We start from the raw sequence: 21,035 nt of genomic DNA, 5'->3' as shown, positions 1-21,035 counted from the left end.
GTGCATGCACGCGCGCGCGCGCGCGCGCGCACACACACACACACACACACACACACACACACACACATACACACACACACACACACACACACACACACACACACACACACACACACACCATGGGGATCTATAGTAGATATCGGCTGCCTTTGCCTGCCTCTATCTCATCTTCCCTTTTCTGCTGACAAAACCTTCTTCCCCTTTGGGAACCATTCCTCTGCCAGCAGTAGCTGCCAATCACATGGCTTTAAGTAGAAACATAATCCCAGCCCTCTGGTCAATGTGTTTGACCCGGAAGTGGCCAGGTAGCCCAATCAGAGCCAAACAGAGTTCTCTGGGGACTGCCACTTACTCAGGGTGTGGGAACTTGGGCCTGTTCACACCTTTAAGACTCTGTTTCCTTAACCGTAAAATAACAGTAAGTCTATTTCCTGCTCTATTTGGGGGTTGTGAGGAGGAGAAAAAACAATGCAGATAAAGGGCCTGGAACACGGTAATGCCCGGTTGCAGTTGGCTCTGAGAGTTGTTTGGAAAGCTCTCATTCCCCTGAACACCATCAATCCATATTGTACAAACCGCTACTACATCAAATTAACAAGTCAGCCCAAAGACCTCCATTTAATTACATGTCCTTTTTTGTTTGCTCATTTGTTTCCTGTCACACAGAAAGGGGTTTATGCCCCTGATTTCTACTGATTTGGGTGGTGAAAAGACAGACCTTGGGACAGTCCCCATTTCTTACTTTGTCTCAAACTGGCAATTTTAGAAACTAGAAGCATCTTCATTCTAACTTGAATCAAGAGTCGAGAAACCATGTGCAAAACAAAATGTTTGGATGTGGTCATGGTATTTATTCATAATATATTTTCACAATGTATTAATAATGGAGATAACACTTTTTCATAAACTGAGTATAACTGTTCCTGGAAGATTCTGGAGTTAGATCCAGTTATAGGAGACTGCCAGGATTTTCCTACTCTCTTTGGTTTTTGGAAGTGGGCAGGGCTTCTCCAACCAAGCATCTTCCATGGGCCACTGGTGATGACTGCCCTTTCAATCAGGCTGGAAGGGCAGAAAGACTGTGGATTCAACAATTCCATTTTGGAAAGAAGTAGCAAAGAGTAGATTAATGGAAGATGAGGAAGACTCGGGGATCTCGTACTCCATAGTTCATTTCTTCTCAGAAATGCCAATTCCTATGGCAATCTTGAAACCTGGCAATGTCTTAGGCTCCTGGCCTTAAGAGAAGTCATGTCACCAACCAATGTTTTCCTGCAAAAGACCATCCTGATGACCTAGAACCTGGTTCTGAACTTCTCCGAGTGTGCTAGGCATGCCGAAGGCCACCTCCATCCTGGGCATCCTCTATCTTGATAATGGTAAACTCGGATGCCATTTTAGAAGGTTTGATAAGAACAGTGGAAGGACATCAGGTTCCCAGTGCCACACTGTAAGGCAGCTGCTTGCAGCAGTCTCCACTTAATCACAGGGAACCAAGGCACCATGGACTGAAGAGAGCATATTCATCACAATAACAACAATAAGAACAGAGTCCAACTCTCTTCCGAAAAAGGCATGTCCAAAAATAAGGGTAAACAGCTGGCTTAATTTATCCAAGTGATTCTGTCCATTGGAAACTGTCCTTCCATTCCTCCCTTTTATTAAAAGTGTTTACATTTCTAAGTCTGAAGATCACTTAAATGCATACAATATTAGCACCAAGGCATAATTTTTTTCCCAGAGATCACATGAAACTGAACAGTTAACATAATGAAGAGTTGTTAAGAGTTGTTACAATTTGCGACACCACTAACTCACTTATTGGCTAATGGTACTTTCCTAGAAATGCCAAAAATACCCTTAGACAACTCTCATAGCACCTTGATGGCGGCTAGGTTGTTTTCAAACACAAATGACAATTTAAAAAAAAGTATCAATGAAACATTTACAGAGGGAAAGTAAACAATAGTGTACCGTGATAATGAAGGATCACTTTTTGTCATAGTACTACATATAATGTAGAGTACGTAAAATGCAGTGGTCTGACTGCAACGGACAAAATAATGCAAAGGCAGTCGTAATAGAATCATTTTACGTACAAAAATATTACATCACAATAAATAATTTCAAACATAAATATTAAACTTTACATCATTAGGATATTTCACATACACACATACATATATGGATATGTATGTGTGTATATATATGTCTATATATGCATATGTACACACACACACACACACACACACACACACACCAGCATACAAATCTTCACACACACACATGCACCCAGATTTAAGGTGGAGGTATTGCATTATTATCCTTCATCCTTCCCATAATGGCTTTCTCTTCAGAGCACCTGGAAAAAAAAACAAACAAACTGGAAATATAAATCTTCTACCTCAAATGCCTTAAGTCAAGAGCAGGTAAACCATAAATTTTTACACATAGAACTTAAAAGTTACATTATTTTCTCTAGACTGTAAAAGCAATGCTTGTCTGCTGTATGGAACTTGGAAATTTCAGTGAGCTATAAAGAATTAAATAAAAAACCACTAGCCTGAACTCTATCCACACAAGACAATTGCTCACCAAATATTGGTATATTTCTTTCTAGTATTTTTCTATATAGGCAAATTTAGATATGTAACTACATCTATAAATATTACTACGTAGAACCTATGAATTTAAGTTTTTTTTTACTACATGTAAAATGCATGCAAAATTATTATGTATCAAGTTTACAAAATATATCTAAAAATGGGGATACATAGTGGCTATCTGATTTTGCCGGCTTCCATGCCACCTGCGCTTTTCTGACAACACAACCCTTCTTCTCCTTGGGAACTATTCCTCTGCCACCTGAAGCCATCCATCACCTGTCTCAAAACACGTGATATCAGCTGCCTGGACACTGATTAGTTCAGAAGTGGCCACATCACCAATCAGAGACCAACAGAGTTTTGTTTTGTTTTAGGGACTACAATGGATGCTGGGGGTGAAGAAACATTTCTTTGAGAACATTAGCCGATGCAATGATGCCAGCCCAGAGCTGCCAAGGACCAGGAACCACGATGAGGAAGAGATGGGCTCCTGGAGGATGAAGCTATTGGCAAGCTTCGCCAAGGGATGGACAACAGAAGGGACCCAATGACTCTTTTTGAACCTCTGCAGCCAGCCGTGCCTGAAGCTAGGACCACCTTCTGCACAGCTCAGTTATTTAAGACAATAAATTCTTTTCTTTGTCCCCACTGCCCCTCACAAGGGAAATAATCCTAACTTAGGACCATAATTTAGAATACGGGTATTTAATTAAACATGAAAACAATGGTAGGTAAATGTCAAATGGGTAATCCTGTTTCAGGATCTTGAAGATCACTTACAGGGTAACTGGGACTGCCAGAAGCTTGAGGGAAGCTGTAAAAAGTTACCCAAATTGTTTGAGCTGAAGGCACTGGGGTCAAGGAAAAGAGCTACCGATTCAGACTTTTGGCCAGCAGAGGGCGCGCTTGCTAGTGTAATGTCTCAGGGAATGTCAAACTTGAATGGCTCACCTAGGGATTTTGCTAAAATGAAGACTCTGACTCAGTAGGTCTAGGGTGATGACAGATTCTACATTTCTAACAAGCTCCCAGGTGAGGCTGCTGATTCTGGTCCTCAGGCTACACTGTGACTACAAGAATGTAGACGAGTGTGGTATGGAAAGCCCTGGCTTTGTTGTAGGACACTCCTGGGTTTCTGCCAAGGGACTTTATTGTGACCTCGGGCAAGCAACTTAATTGTCCTGGGCCTCATATATAAAATAAGGATGATGACAGTTCCAACTTGCAGCTTTGTCAGGAGGACTCAATGAAATAATGCTGGTAAAGTGTTCTCTGTGGTACCTGACAGTGAGGGCTCAATAAACGCCAATACTATTATTATAATGCCAATACTATTATTAAAATACTTCTGCGAAGTTCTCCAAAGATGATCTGTGAGTCACCCGCATCAGAATTCCCTTCAGAAAAATACAGATCCCTGGGTTCAGCAGAGATCTAATGCAGAAGAATCTTGGAAGACGAAGCCCAATAAGCATTATTTTTAATAAGCTCTGCAGAAGAACTGGATGCAGGAGACCTAGGGATCTCACCTGCAAGTCTGGAGAATGGATGGTTTCAGTTGTGTGAGGACAAATGAACAGGAGAGAAAAGGTAGTAAAGTACTGGGTCAGCTTCAAGATGCTTCACAGTCACTCTGTCTGGGGGAAAGTGATCCACCCATTTTGCTTCATCATTAAGCAACAGAGAGAATATGAGAGACAAGTAGGACTTACCTTAACTATAAAACTCGCACCTCCAGGCCAGTGCCAGAGGACGGAGTGCATTTTCCACAGTAACCACCGCATTTCCCTACCACTCGGGTCCCGTCCTGCAAGGAAATGCATCATCTTAGACCATCTGCTTAGTTAACATTTTCAGGTGTTTGCACTGGCTTCTTGGGAAATCATTCTTGTCTGCTGAGTAGGAGCTGCTGGGGATTGAACCATGTTCCCCACAAAACGCATGTTCTGGTCCCAACCCTTGCAGCTGTGGGCGTGAACCCATTTGTAAATAGGACCTTTGGAGACATTATTAGCTAAGATGTGTCCAACTGAATAAGGGTGGGTCTTAATCCAATATGGCTGAAATCTTATAAGCAAAGGAAACTGGCCATAGAAGTGGGAGCCATAGGGAGCAGTCAGCAACTGGAAGTCAACGGAACCCGGTAGAGGAAGAGAAGACTCTGCCATGTATATTGCTAGGTGACAGAAAAGCCAGGAACCAAGGATGGGCAGCAGCCATCCCCAGAATGTCAGTCTTCAGAGAGAAAGCCTCGCCTTGCCAATGTCCTATTTTAGACATCATAGCCTCAAAACTGTGAGCCAATAAATTTCTACTGTTTAAACCAACCACAGCTGGGAAACTAAAACAGAAGCAGAACCAACATCCTCACCAGGGTCTAAGCAGGGTGGGAAAACTGTGGCCTGTGAGCAAAATCCAGCTCATGACCTGTTTTATTTTGTTTTGTTTTTTTCACCAGGGCAGGCACCAGGAATCGAACCGGGGTCTCCGGCATGGCAGGCAAGAATTCTGCCACTGAGCCACCATCACGCCGCCCTATCACCTGTTTTTCTATGGTTCACATGCTAAGAATGGTTTTTACGTTTTTTAAAGGGTTGAGAAAATCCAAACAAGAAGAATATTTCTTGACAAGTGAAAATTACACGACATTCAAATTTCTGTGTCCATAAGTCAAGTTTTATTGGCGCATAGCCACCCTCATTCATTTACCTAATGTCTCTACGACTGCTTTCATGCTACAACAGAGCTGTTGAACTGCAACAGCTTTCTTCGCTTCCCACTGCCATTCAGTGGACCACAAATCACAGTGACAGTTTCACTTGACTGTGTTTTGAGTGCCATGTGTGTTGCTGTACCATAACATTTTATTTACATTTTTGTTATCAGTGTATATCCAGCATGTCAAAACAAGGAAAGTAGATTTCGAATGTCGTGCTTTTAAGGTACAATGTGTGGACTGTTTTGTCAAATGAGATGGCAAAGCACTATGTTTATTATGCAATGACACGATAGCTGCGCCCAAAGAATGTCCATCAACATTACCACACTAAGTCCTCATCACGACACTCCCAACTCACAACAAAGCAATGGTGAGAAATCTAGAATATTTAAATGGGAATAAAACACAAAGCAGAATTTCTTCACACACACACACACAAATAGAAAGACGCTGTAATGAAGTTGCCAAATGGCTCATTTGTTAGACAAGCAATGAACCCTGCTTAAGGTGAATTAACTGAATCATATCTAATTTCAACAACTGAAGAGATGCATCCAGAGAAGATAAACTTTTTAAAGACTATTACCCTTTTGGCAAGAACAATCACTCACAGAGTTGATGACATTGGGAACAGCATAAATAGTCTATTTAAAAACAAGGCAAAAGATTTTAAGTGGGGTTTTTTTTTTTTTTGGCTCTTGATAAGTCAACAGATATCACTGATACTGCTTAGTTGTTTATTCAAGGAGTCAATGCCAAGCTTGAAGTGAGTGAAGGGTGAGCCTCTTTGAATAGCCTTCAAGGAACAAGCACAGGTAGGGGATATTTTCAAAGATTTTGAGGAAACTAGTGAAACAAGTGAAGCAGAATCTGCTAAGACATGTTGCAACTGATGGTGGTATAATGTGTGTGGGGCACAAAAAGCCTTATTTGGAAAAATTTTCGAAACTTGTGAAAATGTAAGGTGTTTAAAGCTTATGGTTATTCACTGTATTATTCATTAGCAGATAATTTGTGGAAAATATTTGAACGTATCAGGTGGCATTGAACCAGAAGTGTCAATGATGAATGCCATTTGCTACCAAGGACTTAACCATCATCAGTCTTAGGATTTTTTTTTTTTGTCATAAATAGAAGCTGCAAACCCTGACTTGTCCAATCACACAACAATTCAGTAGCTTAGCAGTGGTAAGGTTTTATCGTGATTCTTTAGCTCAGGGCCAAATCTGAAATTTTTCTGAACAGGAAGAACTGCTCTCAATCACTATTATTGAGCATTTAATGGCTTTGGACATTAGCTTTTGCTAAAGACTATAATGTTTCTTAATAAATTCAGCCTAAAATTACCAAGCAAAACTGTACTTGTATGCAAAATTTATGGTAAAGCATAGTAAAACTTGTGGTAAAGGTATTTCAGTGACAATATTTTATGAATCCTAAGTAATGTTAAGCTCCTTTATATACTTCTCATGTTGCCAAAAGTTAAGAAGCCATATCTCCATTCCACACAAATTTACAGCAGATATATTTTATTTTCTGAGTCAAACTACATTTCTAGCAAAAGTTTTCAGACTTTGATGCAAGTGCAAAGGAGATTTCCATATTTCAAAATTCATATAACTATGCAATTGAAGGGCTTCTATTTCACTTTCAATTGGAAGTGATTTATGTGCAGTGCTAAAAGGCAAATATCAAGAGAAACATCTAGCAGAATTCTATTAACGCCCATCACACAATAAATATGTTCAATTAGATCTAGGTTTGTGGACTGATATCAGTATTTGGCAAAACCTATCTATGTAAAGAGACGTTTTCAATGATAAAATGCATAAAATTTCATTTTAGATCAGCATTAACAGATAACCATTTGCAATCAACTCTGATATTAGAGAACACTAAATAAGCAAAGGGTTATCCTCCTCTCTACATCCCATTCCTCTCATGGCAGACCTGTACTAGCCCTGTACAGAAAATGTTTGCCAACCTCCAACCTAAGGCCCTGCGTGGTCGTTCTTGGCCGGCCTGCTAGGCGCATCTCCTACCACTCTCCCCTCTGCCAATGCCCGTATTTCTTTGGGTTGCTTGTCTGACATGCCCCTTACAACACAAGGCCTTTGCACATGCCATTCCTTCTCACTGGAACACTCTTCCATCTGTCTCTCCAAAGGCATTCCAACATTTGCCTAGTATTCATTAGAATACAGCTCAAAGACCACTTCTGAGAAGCCTCTCTGATCGCGTTACCTGCTGCACAGCACTCTACGATTAACTATTTAATATCCGTCTTCCTGCAAGAATATGCTCCATGATGGCAGGACCAATATCTTGTTAAAATTCATGAGTATTCAAATCCTAATATCTGGTTCATAGTGGCCCTAGGTACATGCTTGTTGAAGAAATGAATACATGAGTAGATGATAAGGGCTGAAGTTGATGTCCACTCTTCTTTCTGAACTGCAATTCAGACTGCCCTCAGCGTTAGTTTCCCTAACGCATTACCACACTATGAAAACCCCCTGAATGGTGGCATCATATTCCACTGTGCAAATTCACCATGTCACATAATTGCACTCCTGATATTTGGCATTTGAGATGTTTCATATTTTTCACTATTGGTAATAACATTGTGATGAACTTATCTGTGCCGTCATTTTGGGTTTATATGTTTGGGCTACGTTCCCAGAACTGGGTCAAAGGGCATGATGATTTGGTCCATATGGAAATTTGGTCCATCTTGAAAGCCACAAGATACATTGTTACAGAAAGGAAGGGGGGGGGGAGAAAGGAAGGAAAAATGTTGCCAATTAAAAAAATAAGAAAAAATAGTTTCTTAGTTTTAAAATCTTTCATGCCTTTGCTTCTGAGTGAGTCTGAACCTGGAGAATTATTTCTGTCACACTGCTCGGTCCTAGTTTTAGGGGCCCACAGCAGTTCTGGTGCCAGCCCATAGCATCACAAACTGGTCTTCGAGCCAGGAGCCTTCCCCTCAGCTTAAGTCCAGAGCTGGTGGCCTTGCAAAGGCCGACAAGCTGGGAATGTTTTCTTTCTTGTCAAAGGTTATGCTTCACCCAAATTCTCTCTTGCCCCTGCAGAGGAGATACTTAGAGTCAAACTGTCTGAGTCATGTATTTTAACTTTTAATAAACTCTTTAAGCCTCAGTTTCCTCATTCATCTGCAAACTGGAGCTAACAGTCTCTATTCAAAGGTTTGCTATAAATGAGAGCATGCACGCCAAGTGCTCAGCACACTGCTTGGCCTAATGTCCATGCTCAGTACATATTAGTTGTTATTATCATAAAGGCATTTTTTTACATGAGCTCTCCAACACAGTCTGTTCTCAAGGAGATGAAGAAATTATAAAGTCTTAGATATTGTCTTTACAATGTTTGTGCTATCTCAGTAAAAAAACTGTCACAGAAAGTTATGTATTTCAGAGAAAAAAGGTGTTTTCTAGCATTTTAGAAATACCTACACACATACAGCAAAACACTAATTGTAAATAATTTTTATTTCTTCATTAAAGCAGGCCCACTCTTTTCAACGAATATTTTGTTGGCCTTATTTGGGCTGTTATATAAAATTAAAATAGACAAATCTCTGTTTCATGAAGAATAGTTTATATTTCATACTTTGCACGAATTCTGCTCTTTTTCTCAATCTGACTAGAAGAGTTTAGCTTATATGATTTAGGAAGATGAGCACATCTTATACTGAAATTATTTAATTTCTTTGGAGTGTGGTGGAAGGAAGCTGGCCTTGAGGGGGTGGGGGCTGTGCTAAGAAAATCCAATGAGATCATAATGAATGGAGAAATGACTTTAAGTCCTAAAATAAAATGTCAGGATGAAAATCATGGATGGTGAAATTTACCCTTGAATGTCCCTGAAACTACCCATAAATCACAGTCCATATATTTGTTTTCAAATACAACTTTAGACAGATACACATGTATGAACATATGTGTACATGTGTCTAATTTTTGTAGCTATGTACAGAATATAAAGCACACATTTACATAAAATGTAACTGTCCAATATTTTACTACACTAGTCTGTAACATGACTATTATAGCAGATGGTAAGTTGAATTTTCGTAAGTTAATTTGCATTTAGAAGGCAATTCATGGTGGATAAATGAGAGCTGTCTTTAACACACTCACGCGGGCACACACACACACACACACGAACACGTATGTATCTCAGGTTGTCTTAAGTCCAAGGGAATGTAAATGATTTGGGAGATGGAAGTTAACTACAACTTTCATTAATTTTTCATTTCCAAGTAAGTTTTTGATTTTCAACCCTTTCCCCAGCACAAGAATGCCCATTAAGCCCTTGGACCTGGTGGCTAGGCCTTAGGAAATCAGGTCCCCAGTTCCAGCCTGACCCCACATATCCCTCAGGGACACCAGGAAGGCAAAAAGACCGTTAGGCCGTCACACCCAGCCCAGCTGCCTGCGCTTCTGTCATCCTGGTTCCCGAAGGCGCTTCCGAACCTCCTCCCCGGACAGGGGCGGACGGGCGCGCATGGCTGGGGCGGGACCCTGCCTGGAGCTCCTGGGTGCTTTCTGCGCCCCAGAGCCTCCGTGAGCTGCGGGCACACAGAGCGCCTCGCGTCCCCGGCAGAGAAGCAGATTTCACACGAGGACCGCGGCCCCTATCTGTCTCTGCCTCTCACAGGGATCCGAGCAGAGTAGAAACGCAACAGACCTCGAGCCGGGCAGGTGCAGCCTCGCTGTTGGTCTCGGGATGAAAAAACGTCCCAAATGACGCACTCTCCAGGGCCGGAGGGCGGCTCGGCCTCGACCCAGACCGCAGCTCCACAGCCATCTCAAGCAAGTTCTCTTCATCACCTTGGTCAACTCCTGAAACCTGACGCCCAGCCTCAGTGCGATGAGAATGTTACAACGCTGAGAGCTAAAGCTTATATCGTGTTCATGCTATTTGCCAGATGATGTGCGTTCAACAGCTTTACGCCATTATTTCATTTCTGCTTCACAGGAACCCAGTGACATAAGGGCAACCCCGACATCCCCACTTTGTGGATGAGGAAACTGAGGCCCCCGAGTGCAATAACTTGCCCAGTTCAGGCAGTCCGACTTGGATCCTGTATGCTGAACCACTGTCCTCTGCGGCCACTGTGAGCTTTCACTTAGGCACCAGGGCTGTCTGCTGATGGCAGGTAAGACTGATCAAACCGAAGCAACCTTGCACTCTCACTGTCTATCCCCCTTCTCAATGTACTCTCCCAAGGCTTTTTATCTCATTCTCATTTTTACTGCCCAAATTCCCGGGTAATGGGGGAGCAGGGAGGAATTACAAGAATTTAATGCATTAAGCTGCTCAGTAAATAGTATTTTATTCATAACAATTATTATTTTTATTATTGTTAAAAGTAAGAGTAGGCTTCTTTCCATTGCATACAAGACAGCTAACAGTGAACCTAACACTGATACCTGTTTCTACCAGTTTTGCCCCTAGTACTGAGACAGTGTCTTATCCTCAAAGTGGTACTGGAGATACCATTTTACCCTAAATGACTACAGTTTTTCTTTAGTTTTGCCTGGGGAAAACACTTTATTGTCAAGCAGGTTTGGAAAATTGAGGTTTTCATGGAGTTTTCCTTCTGCAGCTCCCAAAAGAAAATGAGCGATTCTTTGAGGCCTGAATCAAAGCATGGCTGTTCAGATTAGAATTGATGAGGTTCTGAGGGTCTCACTGGACCTCTGTACCCCAGGGGTAAAATGAGGGCAGGTAGTAGGAGCAGGATACTGCACAATTTTCCAAAGCATCTTCCCTGAAACACTTGTTGTGCAGGAAATTTAAAAGGTATAACTTTGAAAAGTAGGTTCTGTGGTTGGTTTAATTTAGGCCAGTGGTTCGCAAAATGGGGTCCGCAGGGGCATCAGATCAGCTGGGGAACTGGCAGGAAAGTAAATTACCAGGCAACTCCCCACATCCACTGTGTTTTCACAAAACAGCAGCCAGTCTTGGCGGAGTAGTGATAATTCTCTTCAGAAGGTGGCACACTCAGCTTTAATTATCTTTAGTTTCTTGGTGAAAACTGCAATATTGACACTGGGGCTGAACAAACTCAACTGCAACTTATGTTACGCCATTTACATAAAGAGTTTGCCACATAATCATGCTTCAGGAATGACCACATTTTGGACAGTTAATTTTTTGTTCCTCTGAGCCACTGAAGCATAATATATGTATCCTGAATGGTAGGGGTGGGGGAAAACTTAATTTGAGGCACATTCCACAGCACACATTGCTCCTTCTCAACTATTTTTATTTCTTTTGCTGAAAGGACAATGATGATTAATTAACCAAGCATTAATATAACCATTTAGCTAGTCAGATCTGAGGTATCTGATTGGTTTAGACGGAGAAAAGTAGAACACATTTTTTTTTTTTGCAGACATTATCAAACCCTGGCAGCTAAGAAAAGGGAACAGAAAATACTGGGATATTCCTGGGAAGTCATATTGGATGTTTCCTCCTTCCCGGGGAAGCAGGATTGAACTTGTCCTTTATAGTCTAATTTTGCTTAGGTGGAAACATTTTTATAGAGTTGTCAAATAAAAATACATGATGTCTGGTTAAATTTGAATTTCAGATAAGCAACGAATAGTTTAAGTATATCCCATGCAATGTTTGAAAGCTACATAAAGTAAAAAAGAAGTTTCTTGTTTATTTGAAATTCATATTTAACTGGGTGTCTTGCATTATATCTGGCAACACTACTTTGAAATAATACCCCACTTTCCCAGTTCTCTTCTTCTTTTTCCCCCCTCAGCCCATATTTCTGAGAAGAACCAGTGGCAGGAGTCATGGCTGAGGCAGGCTAGGGAAATAGACCATATTTCCAGTAAGTTCCGTATTTGTCTGCAAGTCGCATCCTGTCCCTCCGTTCTCAGAACGAAGGAAAGACTGTAAAGGGCATTTTCTGCCTTAACTATTTTAGAATCACCTGAGGAGTTTTAAATTCCACCCCATCAGGGCCCCACCCCTTAGAGATGCCAATTCATTAAGCTGGGAGGGGGGTCAGAGTAAATGTATTTTTTAGTTTCCCAGGTGCTTCTCATGCACAGCTAGGCTGAGAAACAGTATACAGACCACGTGCTTCTCAAGCTGTACTGTGCACGAGTCACCTGGGCCCTTGTTAACGTCAGAGCCTGATTTAATAGGTCTGAGGCCCCCAGAGCCTGCATTTCCAACAAGCTCCCAGGTGATGCCCATGGTCTGAGTGGACCACACTTTGAGTAGCCAGGATTTTTAGAGTACAAAAACCGATTATTGTAGAGACAATGAGTGTTTCTAGAGCTCACTGGAATCTTCACCTGATAACTTTTCCTCTCTTCTAGACCCTTTGGTATTTCAAATTTTATTAAAAAAGAAAGAAAGATTACCTTCCCTAAATTTACAAAAGCAGATCACAGGTGAGCTGAGTGCAAGGTGTGTGAGCCATACACTTGCTATATACCTCTCACTGCGTTCAGCTTCCTGCCTAAGCAGTTCTAATTTCTTGCTGGGTCACAGCTCCACCTCTTGAGGTAAAATTCACCTGAGTTCACAGGTTTGTTCTCCCTGCTCCGCTCACATGCACACACTTCGGCCTCGATTTATTCCCTAAATTTTCTTCCTGACACTTTTCAAAATGGCTTGAGATGGTGGGCAATTCCCCTCGTTCCTTTCACATCACCACCAGTTATTAAAAGCAAAGCAAAGGGGGTGCAAAGAGAGCTCAGTGGTAGAATTCTCGCCTGCCCTGTGGGAGACACAGGCTCAATTCCCAGCCCATGCACTTCCCCAAAACGAACACGCAAACAGAAGAAAGAAAACAAACAAAAATTCAACAAATGATGCTGCAATCACAGGATACTCACATAGATAAAGAATGAAATGTCACCCCTGACATCCAGCATACCAAAAAATAAATAAATAAAAAAGCGAAAGAACAGAAAAGCAACCTTCAACCAAACTGGAACTTACCCGTGACTTCTTAATGTCCGAGACAGCATAATTCCCTTGTGATATCCACCTGGCAGATTCAGTTAAAGACAGGCCGGTTCCAAAAAGGTTGACGCTAAAACGACCCTGGAATACAGGACCCACGAGAACGAGTTTTAGTTCACTTGATATCCCAAGCAAAGGCAATACTGACACGATGAAAGATACCTTGGAAAGGATATGCATTACATCAATGCTACTCATATTGATGCGCTCTCCTACCTCTGCCCTGCCCTTTACAAGTATCCTAGCATTTATCTTCACAAACGCTCAACGAAGGGGGTATTCTTTACCAGTGGGGAAACTGAGGTCCAGCCCAGGTGGTTAATTTCTCCGGGACTACAGTAAGAGTCCATTTCACAGCTACCTGACTTCAAAGTCCTCGTTCTCAAGCGCAACTATTCTGTCTCCCTTAACACAGCCCTCCTGGTGTTTCTCACCATTATCAGATTCCTTCAGGACAAAAGGCTACAGTGTAATTTTTCTGAAAAGACCTCGCTGCCAAGGCCTCCTGCTTCCCAATTCTCTGTGGTGTCTACACCGGGCGCGCTAAGCACAGCAGGACGGGACTTCAAAAAGGCGCCTTCTCGGAAGCGGCCAGCAGAGGGCGCGCTTGGCTTGCTCAAGACACCTGAGGTGGGGAGGCGTGCTGGGGACAGCTTCTTCCAGGCCCGAGGACACCAGATCGCGGAAAAGACTCCAGCATTCCTTCCAAAAACATGGCCTCGGGTGTTTCAACGTCCTTTTTAAGGAGAGGGTGCAGCAGAGAGATCCTCTCTCGCTTTCTCTGTCTCTGTTCCTGTCTCTTTCATAAATGACTCCGCAGAGGCATCTGAAGGTTTTTTCTTGAGGCTTTCCCCGCACAGCCCTCTGTTTACAGCGTAAGGCGCTTCCACCGCCTCAGTGTCCTAACTACTCCCGAAGGAGCAGTTTCGGAGTTTAAAAGGTTCTGCAACACAAGGGCTTGGTGACTGCTTCCTCTGTGAAACTTACAATCCAAAACTTTCTCAAAACAGTCTTTCAATAAAATAAGGAGAGCAGGGAGGAGCCTCGGCGGATCAGACCTGGTGTGAATTCAGCTGTCACGTGATTTCATCCCGAAATAGATTGTTTTTTAGCCTCTCAGAACCTCAGTTTGCCCATCTGTAAAATGGGAGCTTATAAAAGTACCCCCCTCAAAAGTACTGCAGTGATGACCAAATGACATGAACCACGTCGCTTGCGGCTGGAGCTTAGAAGGTACTCAAACATATTGGATGTCTCGGGTTTGCTCACTGTTTTGTAAATGTTAGCTTTATTTCTCCAGTGTAATAGCTCATTGACAGCAGGGACTTGGCCTTGCTTTGTGTATCGGTTTTGGTTTATAACAAGGACTAGGCAGTTGCTAGATTCCCAACGCATATTATATCCCATCTAAGACTTTACAGTTGAGACTTCTCTGGCTAACTTGGTATGATTTGGGGGTTTCCTCTCCATCCATTTTTACTAACAGTTTATAAACCCTTTGGCAGCCTTGCAGCCCACATCTGTAAAGCAGGGACCAGCAGGATTCCCCCTCCTAGAGGAGACAGGAGGATTTAGTCAGTGGTTCTCAACACGGGCTGCTGCTTCCCACAGAGGACATTTAGCAATGTCTGGAGACGTTTTAGGTTGGCACAGCCCGAGCACCCCACACTGCCCAGCCAGCCCCCCACAACAGAGAGTCATCCAGCTCAGAGGTCAGCACTGCCGGGAGGGCCGAGCTCACCTGCGGGGTTGCGCAGCGCCTGGGCTGCGTCCCCCGCTGCTGCCCTTGACTGAGAGGGCCGCTGGCGTGGCCCCGCGTGCCCAGCTCAGCCCCTCCCGGCCCTGGCCGCCGCAGAGGACAGCTGCCACATCTGCCACCGGTGCAGGATGCCGGCTGTGGTGGGGATGGGTTGGCGCTGGCTCGCTGTGCTGGGCCGGCACATCTGCAGAGCCACCATCGAGCGCTTCTTGGCCTCCTCAGCTGCCCGCTGCTTCCCCAAGTCCCAGGGGCCTGGGGATGATGGTGTCCTGCTGGGACCCTCAGATTCACAGCGGCCAGGTGACCGTGAATCGGGTCACTGTCCGGCCCACATCTCCAGAAGTTCTCCCCGCGAGGGCCGACAGCATCTTGCTGCCGCTGCACCCGCCTGCAAACCTCTCTACCCACATCATCCCCGCTGCCCGCTCATGGGTCCTGCTGGAAACCTGGTTGGGGGCTGCTCGGGGAGGGCAAGTTCCCTGTCTTCACCGCTCTGCCCTTCAGGAGGGAGAGGTCGGCATCTTAGCTGGTCCTAGAAAAACTTTCCAGCTGCCAGCTGCCAGCCCCCAGCAGCCATGACACCTGTCTGCCGAGGAGATTCTGGGGGTCTCCGCATCTGCCAGCTGGACAATACCAGCTGCTGGTGAGAATGGCCAGCTGGAGGCTGAACTCAGCCAGATGCTGAGACCCAGGGTTGCCACAGGGCCACCTGCTCCTCCACCTGGATCCACGAGGTCGTGGATGGCCCCCAACCCTGCTCTGGCTCCTCTCCAGGGTAAACCACCTCCTCTGGGCCACCCACGCTCCACGGCCACCATCCCCCACTGTCACAGACCTTCCTCCTACTGCCCACCTCCCCCAGGACGCCGTGACAACACTGGGCTCCCAGCTTCCAGGAGAACTCTACACCCTCCCCACTGGGGTTCCTCTTCTGGGCGCCCTTGTCCATCTGAAGCCACCCCCACCCCCAGGCCTGGAAATATAGAAACATTTTTTTAAAAAGGTCCACAGTGCCAAGGAAGAGACACCGTGGTATAGAGGATGGATTTATGCTGAATCCTGACTCCTCTACTTTTGTGGTGACCTTAGGCAAGGGCCTTAACCTTTTTGAGCCCATCTGTAAAATGGGTTAGTGACACCTGATCTGTGCATAGAAGGGGGCCAAAGAGGCACAGTGCAACTCAGTCATTACCTGGAAAAGAGTGGGGTTTAATTATTTATTACCCTGGAAATCACTCTTATGGCGGTACTACACAGATGCTAGCGGCGATTACGGTTAGTGGCCTCAACACCCAGGGTTTGTAACTATGGCTACACTGAGGCCCAGAGGCCACCCTGCCTAGCTCTGCAGGGGCTGGATTCTGGGTGTGGTATGCTCCCACCTGGCCATTTTCTTATCTTACTGTCATCACTGCCACCCTTCTCACAATGCCCACGTCTCACAGCACTGCTGCCGAGCACTGCTCTCTTTCCTGCCTCACTGTCCTGCGTCCCTCTCAGCCTGCCTGCCCACTCCAGGACAAGCTGGGCTTAAGCTGCTTCAGCACCGACCTGGCTCCAGAGGGCCTCCAGCTGAGCCAGGTGCCCCGTGTCTGCCCAATAACTACTTCTAGGTGGGTGTGTGCTCTCAGAAGGGGCCATAAGCCCGAGTGGAATGGGTCTTCTTCCTCATTCTCTAGCTCAGGGGCATTTTTAGCCAGCATCGCAGCTGGTCATTAGCACTCTAAAAGTTGAGTGCTAGATCCTTTCTAGTTCTAGTCTGGGACACCTGTGCCCCTAAGGGCTCTTCTTCAGGGTCCAAAGGGCACAGACTTTTTATTTGCACAAGTAACCACTACCTCCTATTGCTAACTCAAAACAGTAAAAGTAATTGAGAGCTATGTATGCAATAGGTGCTCCATGAAGCTTTGCAGATGTGCCTTAGATCAAAGGGGGATCTTGTTTTCTTTTGGACAGTGGAAATGCTGGGGAAATCGGGCCTGGAAACAGGATTGGACAGACACCTCTACGCCATGGATTTGGACACAGACCCACTGGGGATTAAAACCATCCTCTACTGAGCACCAGTTGTGGTTTTGGGCAAGGAACCCAACATCTCTGTACCTCGGTTTCTCATCTATAAAGAGAGGGGCACTTTACTTCATCAGGAGAATTATTCCGGCTTAGAAATGCTGAGCTTAGTGCCTAAAGCATAGCCAGTGCTTGGTAAACACTAGCTATTGATAACAGTCAATAATAAGAACACAGCATCTCCTGTGATTAAGATTTAAAAAATACATTCCGGCTCTATCCTGAGGTGAGGGATATCCCCTGAAGCTCTGGGGAACCCACCTTTATGGATAAATAAATCCCCAAGGCAGCAGTAATGGACAAGAAGGAAGAAGCAGATTCTCAAACAGAGCATCCTCCGGTTTTGATTTCAGTGTCACCATTAGGTCAAAAGCCCTTCCCTACAACCATCTGGACCACGGTGCTTTCTACAAACCTTTTCCTGAAAGGTAGATGTGAAAAACTCACATTTCCCATCAACGTAGTTTTGCTCATTAAATGTCTAAGGAATTGAATTCCAAAAGTTTCCAATATAGTTTGAAGAATGGATTGGGGAAAAATTACAAATCAGCCTCTGGTTTTGGGTTTTCTCATTTAGCAGTTGCTTTGGTGTCAGGATTTAGCAAATCAATCAATTCGTTTGTCTCTGAATTATTAAAATAAATGAATGTAAATTACCTTTCATTTATTCACGCTTTCCTGAGGAAGCACATAAAGAAACAGAAAATCCCAAGACAGTTGAAAAAGGTAGGACAGGGCTAATCTATTAGCCATTAAAATGCAACTGATACCAGTGGCGTGTTTGAAGCCATCAACTGCTTTAAAGAAACTGCACTTCAAAAGTTTTCAGTTCCTGGGTAAAGGAGGAAAAGCCCCCTTTTATCATTATGTTCTTTGTTTATTTTCTTTCTCCCCGGAGAGCTTTCTTTTCAGTTCTCTAAAATGTTTAGCAATGCCCTGCTAAAGCTTGGGGCTGAGAAAACATTTTGTTAAAAGAAAATTCCGATGTTTGTCTCTGGATGGTCCCCATGTTTGGGAGTAAATCCATCCTGCCGAAGAAGGTACCTGGAATTCTGAATGCATCACCGGACTGGGATCCCCAGGACTTTGAAGGCACACAGGCAAAGAAGGAAAACTCATGGATGCAGACTTTTAAACAGCAGCTTTGTGGAGACCTTGTGCAAACCAAAGAAAAAAAACTGGAGCCAAGTTCTTGTGCCCACATTCACGTAACTTATTATGTTTGTCCTGCCTTCTAACTGCAGAAGCCTCTTGCAGACACCGATGTCTGCTTTGCACATTTAGCCCAGGCTGGTCTTTATTACAGTGTCTTTCTAAAAGGAAGTCAAACCTGCCTCAATTCTAAAGCTGTGGAATAGGCAGAAAGATTGTCGTTCAGTGCGCTTCGGGGAAGAGTGATCCAGGAGAAGATGACAAATTTGCATTTCTTGGTCTGAGCAGTGTGCAATTTTTTTATAGATCTAAAGTAGGGGTACTACATTGACTCAATTGCCTCTGGAAAGCCCTGATTCATTCCCAGATCTATACATTCCTCGGTTCTGCAGGACTTCTAGAACATATCACATCACGGTTATTTATTTATCCGTCTGTCTCCTCAGTAGGCTATAAATTCCTCAAGGCACTGACGTTCGTGCATCTCCAATAACAAGGATGGTGCCTGGTACCAAGTGAGCGCCAGGAAACGTTGGCTGATTTGTTAAAACTATTCTAAGAGCCATTTCTGGCTACAATTAAGGAATCTTGCATATTTCGGGATCTCAAAATCGGATGTTAATTTCTTTAAAATAAAAAAATCTGTTTCATGTTTATTTGGAAAAATTCAGAAAACCTAGCAAAGTTAAAAAATAATAAATAAATAAAAATAAAATGTATCAATATACCCCATTGATATTTTGGTGTTTCTCTTCCAGACTTTTTCTCTATTTGTACATTTAAAAAAAAAAAATGGAAAGGATCATGCTACATGCGTTGTTTTGCATCTCGTTTTTTTCTCCTTAATTTCATAAGCACTTTTCTGTAGCAGGCAATATTCAGAACTTGCAGTGGCTGGCCACGGTGAACTGGGGCTATCTTCTTCCAGCTGTCGGGAGCCAATTTTGAGCCTCTCGTTCCAACTCTGTGTTCAGTAACATCATGTTGACAGCCTGACATCAGTCATGGGGAGAGTATTTACACCACAGAAATCGGCAAATGCTACAAAAGCAGGGCGGTTTTTTTTTTTTTTGGTCTCTGTGAGCCAGTCACTAAAACATTTTACCAGCACTCTACCGACAGCGTGATACTTATTTTATTAACTAACCACCATCATTTGTTTAACAAAGCCCTCTCCTCAAAGTTGTTTTCTGAATTTTTACCATTATTAGAGATGTGTTTTACCAAATGCACACATTTTGCAGGTAGCTATGATCACTTCCTTAGGAAACACTCTTAGGCATGGAATTACTAGATTTAAGGCTGTGAACACTTGTAAGGGTCTTTATACATGTGTCCACATTGCCCTCCAGAGCAGCTGTTTTGTTCGCACCCCTAGGGATGGCTGCAGCCAGGGGTGCCACCGGGAGTAAGGTGGGAGGGAAGCTCCCAGAGCAGGGCAGGCCCCGGGACACACCTGTGGGCACTTGGCGGGCACATACCTGTGGGCACTTGACAGCGCTGTAGCAGTCCCCGGCTGTGGCAAAAGGGACAGGATGCCCTTCATTTGTCCTTGCAAACTGTAAGTCCGTGGCTATGGGGTGGAGAAAGGGGTAAAGAGAGGGGAAAGGTGAGAGTGCCAGAAAGAGGTCGGGAAGAGACAGAAGGATATTAACAAAGAGACAGAGGGGGGAAGGAGAACAGAAATAACAAGAGGGAAAGGGACAGAAAGAAACAATCCCAAGTATGATTAGTGTACGAATGGGTCCAGATGTGCACTTACTTGCTTTTTCCTCATTAGATTTGTGGTTCTGGGAGCTTCATGCCCCAGATTTTATCAACACTGACTGCCTCCTCACACTATGCAAGCCAAAAAGGGGGTTTACCATGACTTTGGAATCTATGCCTACATAAATAAACCTGTGAATCGCCTCCCTTAAATGTAGTATCATTGAATGGATTGTGACCCCCTGTTACACTGCACCAGAGGCTGAAGGACAGGGGAAAGAAACCAGAAGAGCATTTCCAACTACTTAGGAATAATTCCCTGAGGTTTCAGCTGTCCTCCCATGGCCTAGGCACTATTACTGCCAAAATGTGGAGCAATTAGAACCCACATCTTGAAATTATTAATGGTAGTCTCTCAAGTTTGGGGGCAGGCTTGTAGTATTAAAACAAAAATTCTAATAAAAATGCCAGCCCCAAACGTGGGTTTTTAACCCTGTTGTGCTCCTGAGACCAGCTTTGGAAATGGTTCAGGAGGAGGCAAACTGAGAATCCTGCAAAAGTTTCCTGCTAGTAGGACTGGAGCCTGGAATTTGTTTTTTTTGCCTTGGTGCCTTATCTTTGGGGAATGGCAGCAGCAGCCCTTCGCTTTCTGCAGTTAGCCGGGCCTTGGTGGGAGGGAAAGCGGACCCCCTATTATGTAAGGAAAGGGGCCCTTGCCCATGTCAGCATGCAGGAGCTCTGAGTCTGAGCTGGGGGGACTGCACGAGGTGGAGAGACTGCAGGTCCTCCTTCTCCAGACCTAATCAGTCTAGCTGAAGGCAATTAAAAATATCTTGGTACAATCAAGTTTAATCTACCTCGAGAGGAAAGCAATGCAATACTACGGGTGCAATGTTAATGAGGGAAAATTAATTATTCATTTTTCTGTTTTTCCTCTATCTCAGGGAACATGTTTTAGACATTTCAGCCGACTTTAACCACTCCTATGATTAATGTCCCT

At 43.9% G+C, this 21,035-nt stretch overlaps 1 protein-coding gene across 4 annotated transcripts in view; it reads right to left on the bottom strand.

Moving 5' to 3' along the window:
* Positions 1-836: 836 nt before the first annotated feature.
* ADAMTS9 (ADAM metallopeptidase with thrombospondin type 1 motif 9) overlaps positions 837-21,035 on the bottom strand; it is a 159,875-nt gene continuing 139,676 nt past the window's right edge. For all 4 annotated transcript variants that reach the window (XM_077128775.1, XM_077128777.1, XM_077128776.1 and 1 more), the window contains 4 exons: positions 19,810-19,901; positions 13,324-13,428; positions 4,319-4,413; positions 837-2,362 (listed from right to left, as the gene is read on the bottom strand). In XM_077128775.1, the coding sequence (XP_076984890.1) occupies positions 4,324-4,413; positions 13,324-13,428; positions 19,810-19,901 (287 nt within the window). In that variant the 3' untranslated portion in view covers positions 837-2,362; positions 4,319-4,323. The remainder of the gene's footprint in view (positions 2,363-4,318; positions 4,414-13,323; positions 13,429-19,809; positions 19,902-21,035) is intronic.

Source organism: Tamandua tetradactyla, chromosome 15 (assembly GCF_023851605.1).
Source record: "Tamandua tetradactyla isolate mTamTet1 chromosome 15, mTamTet1.pri, whole genome shotgun sequence".
NCBI classification, from domain to species: domain Eukaryota; kingdom Metazoa; phylum Chordata; class Mammalia; order Pilosa; family Myrmecophagidae; genus Tamandua; species Tamandua tetradactyla.
This window is presented reverse-complemented; position numbering and strand designations above follow the sequence as displayed.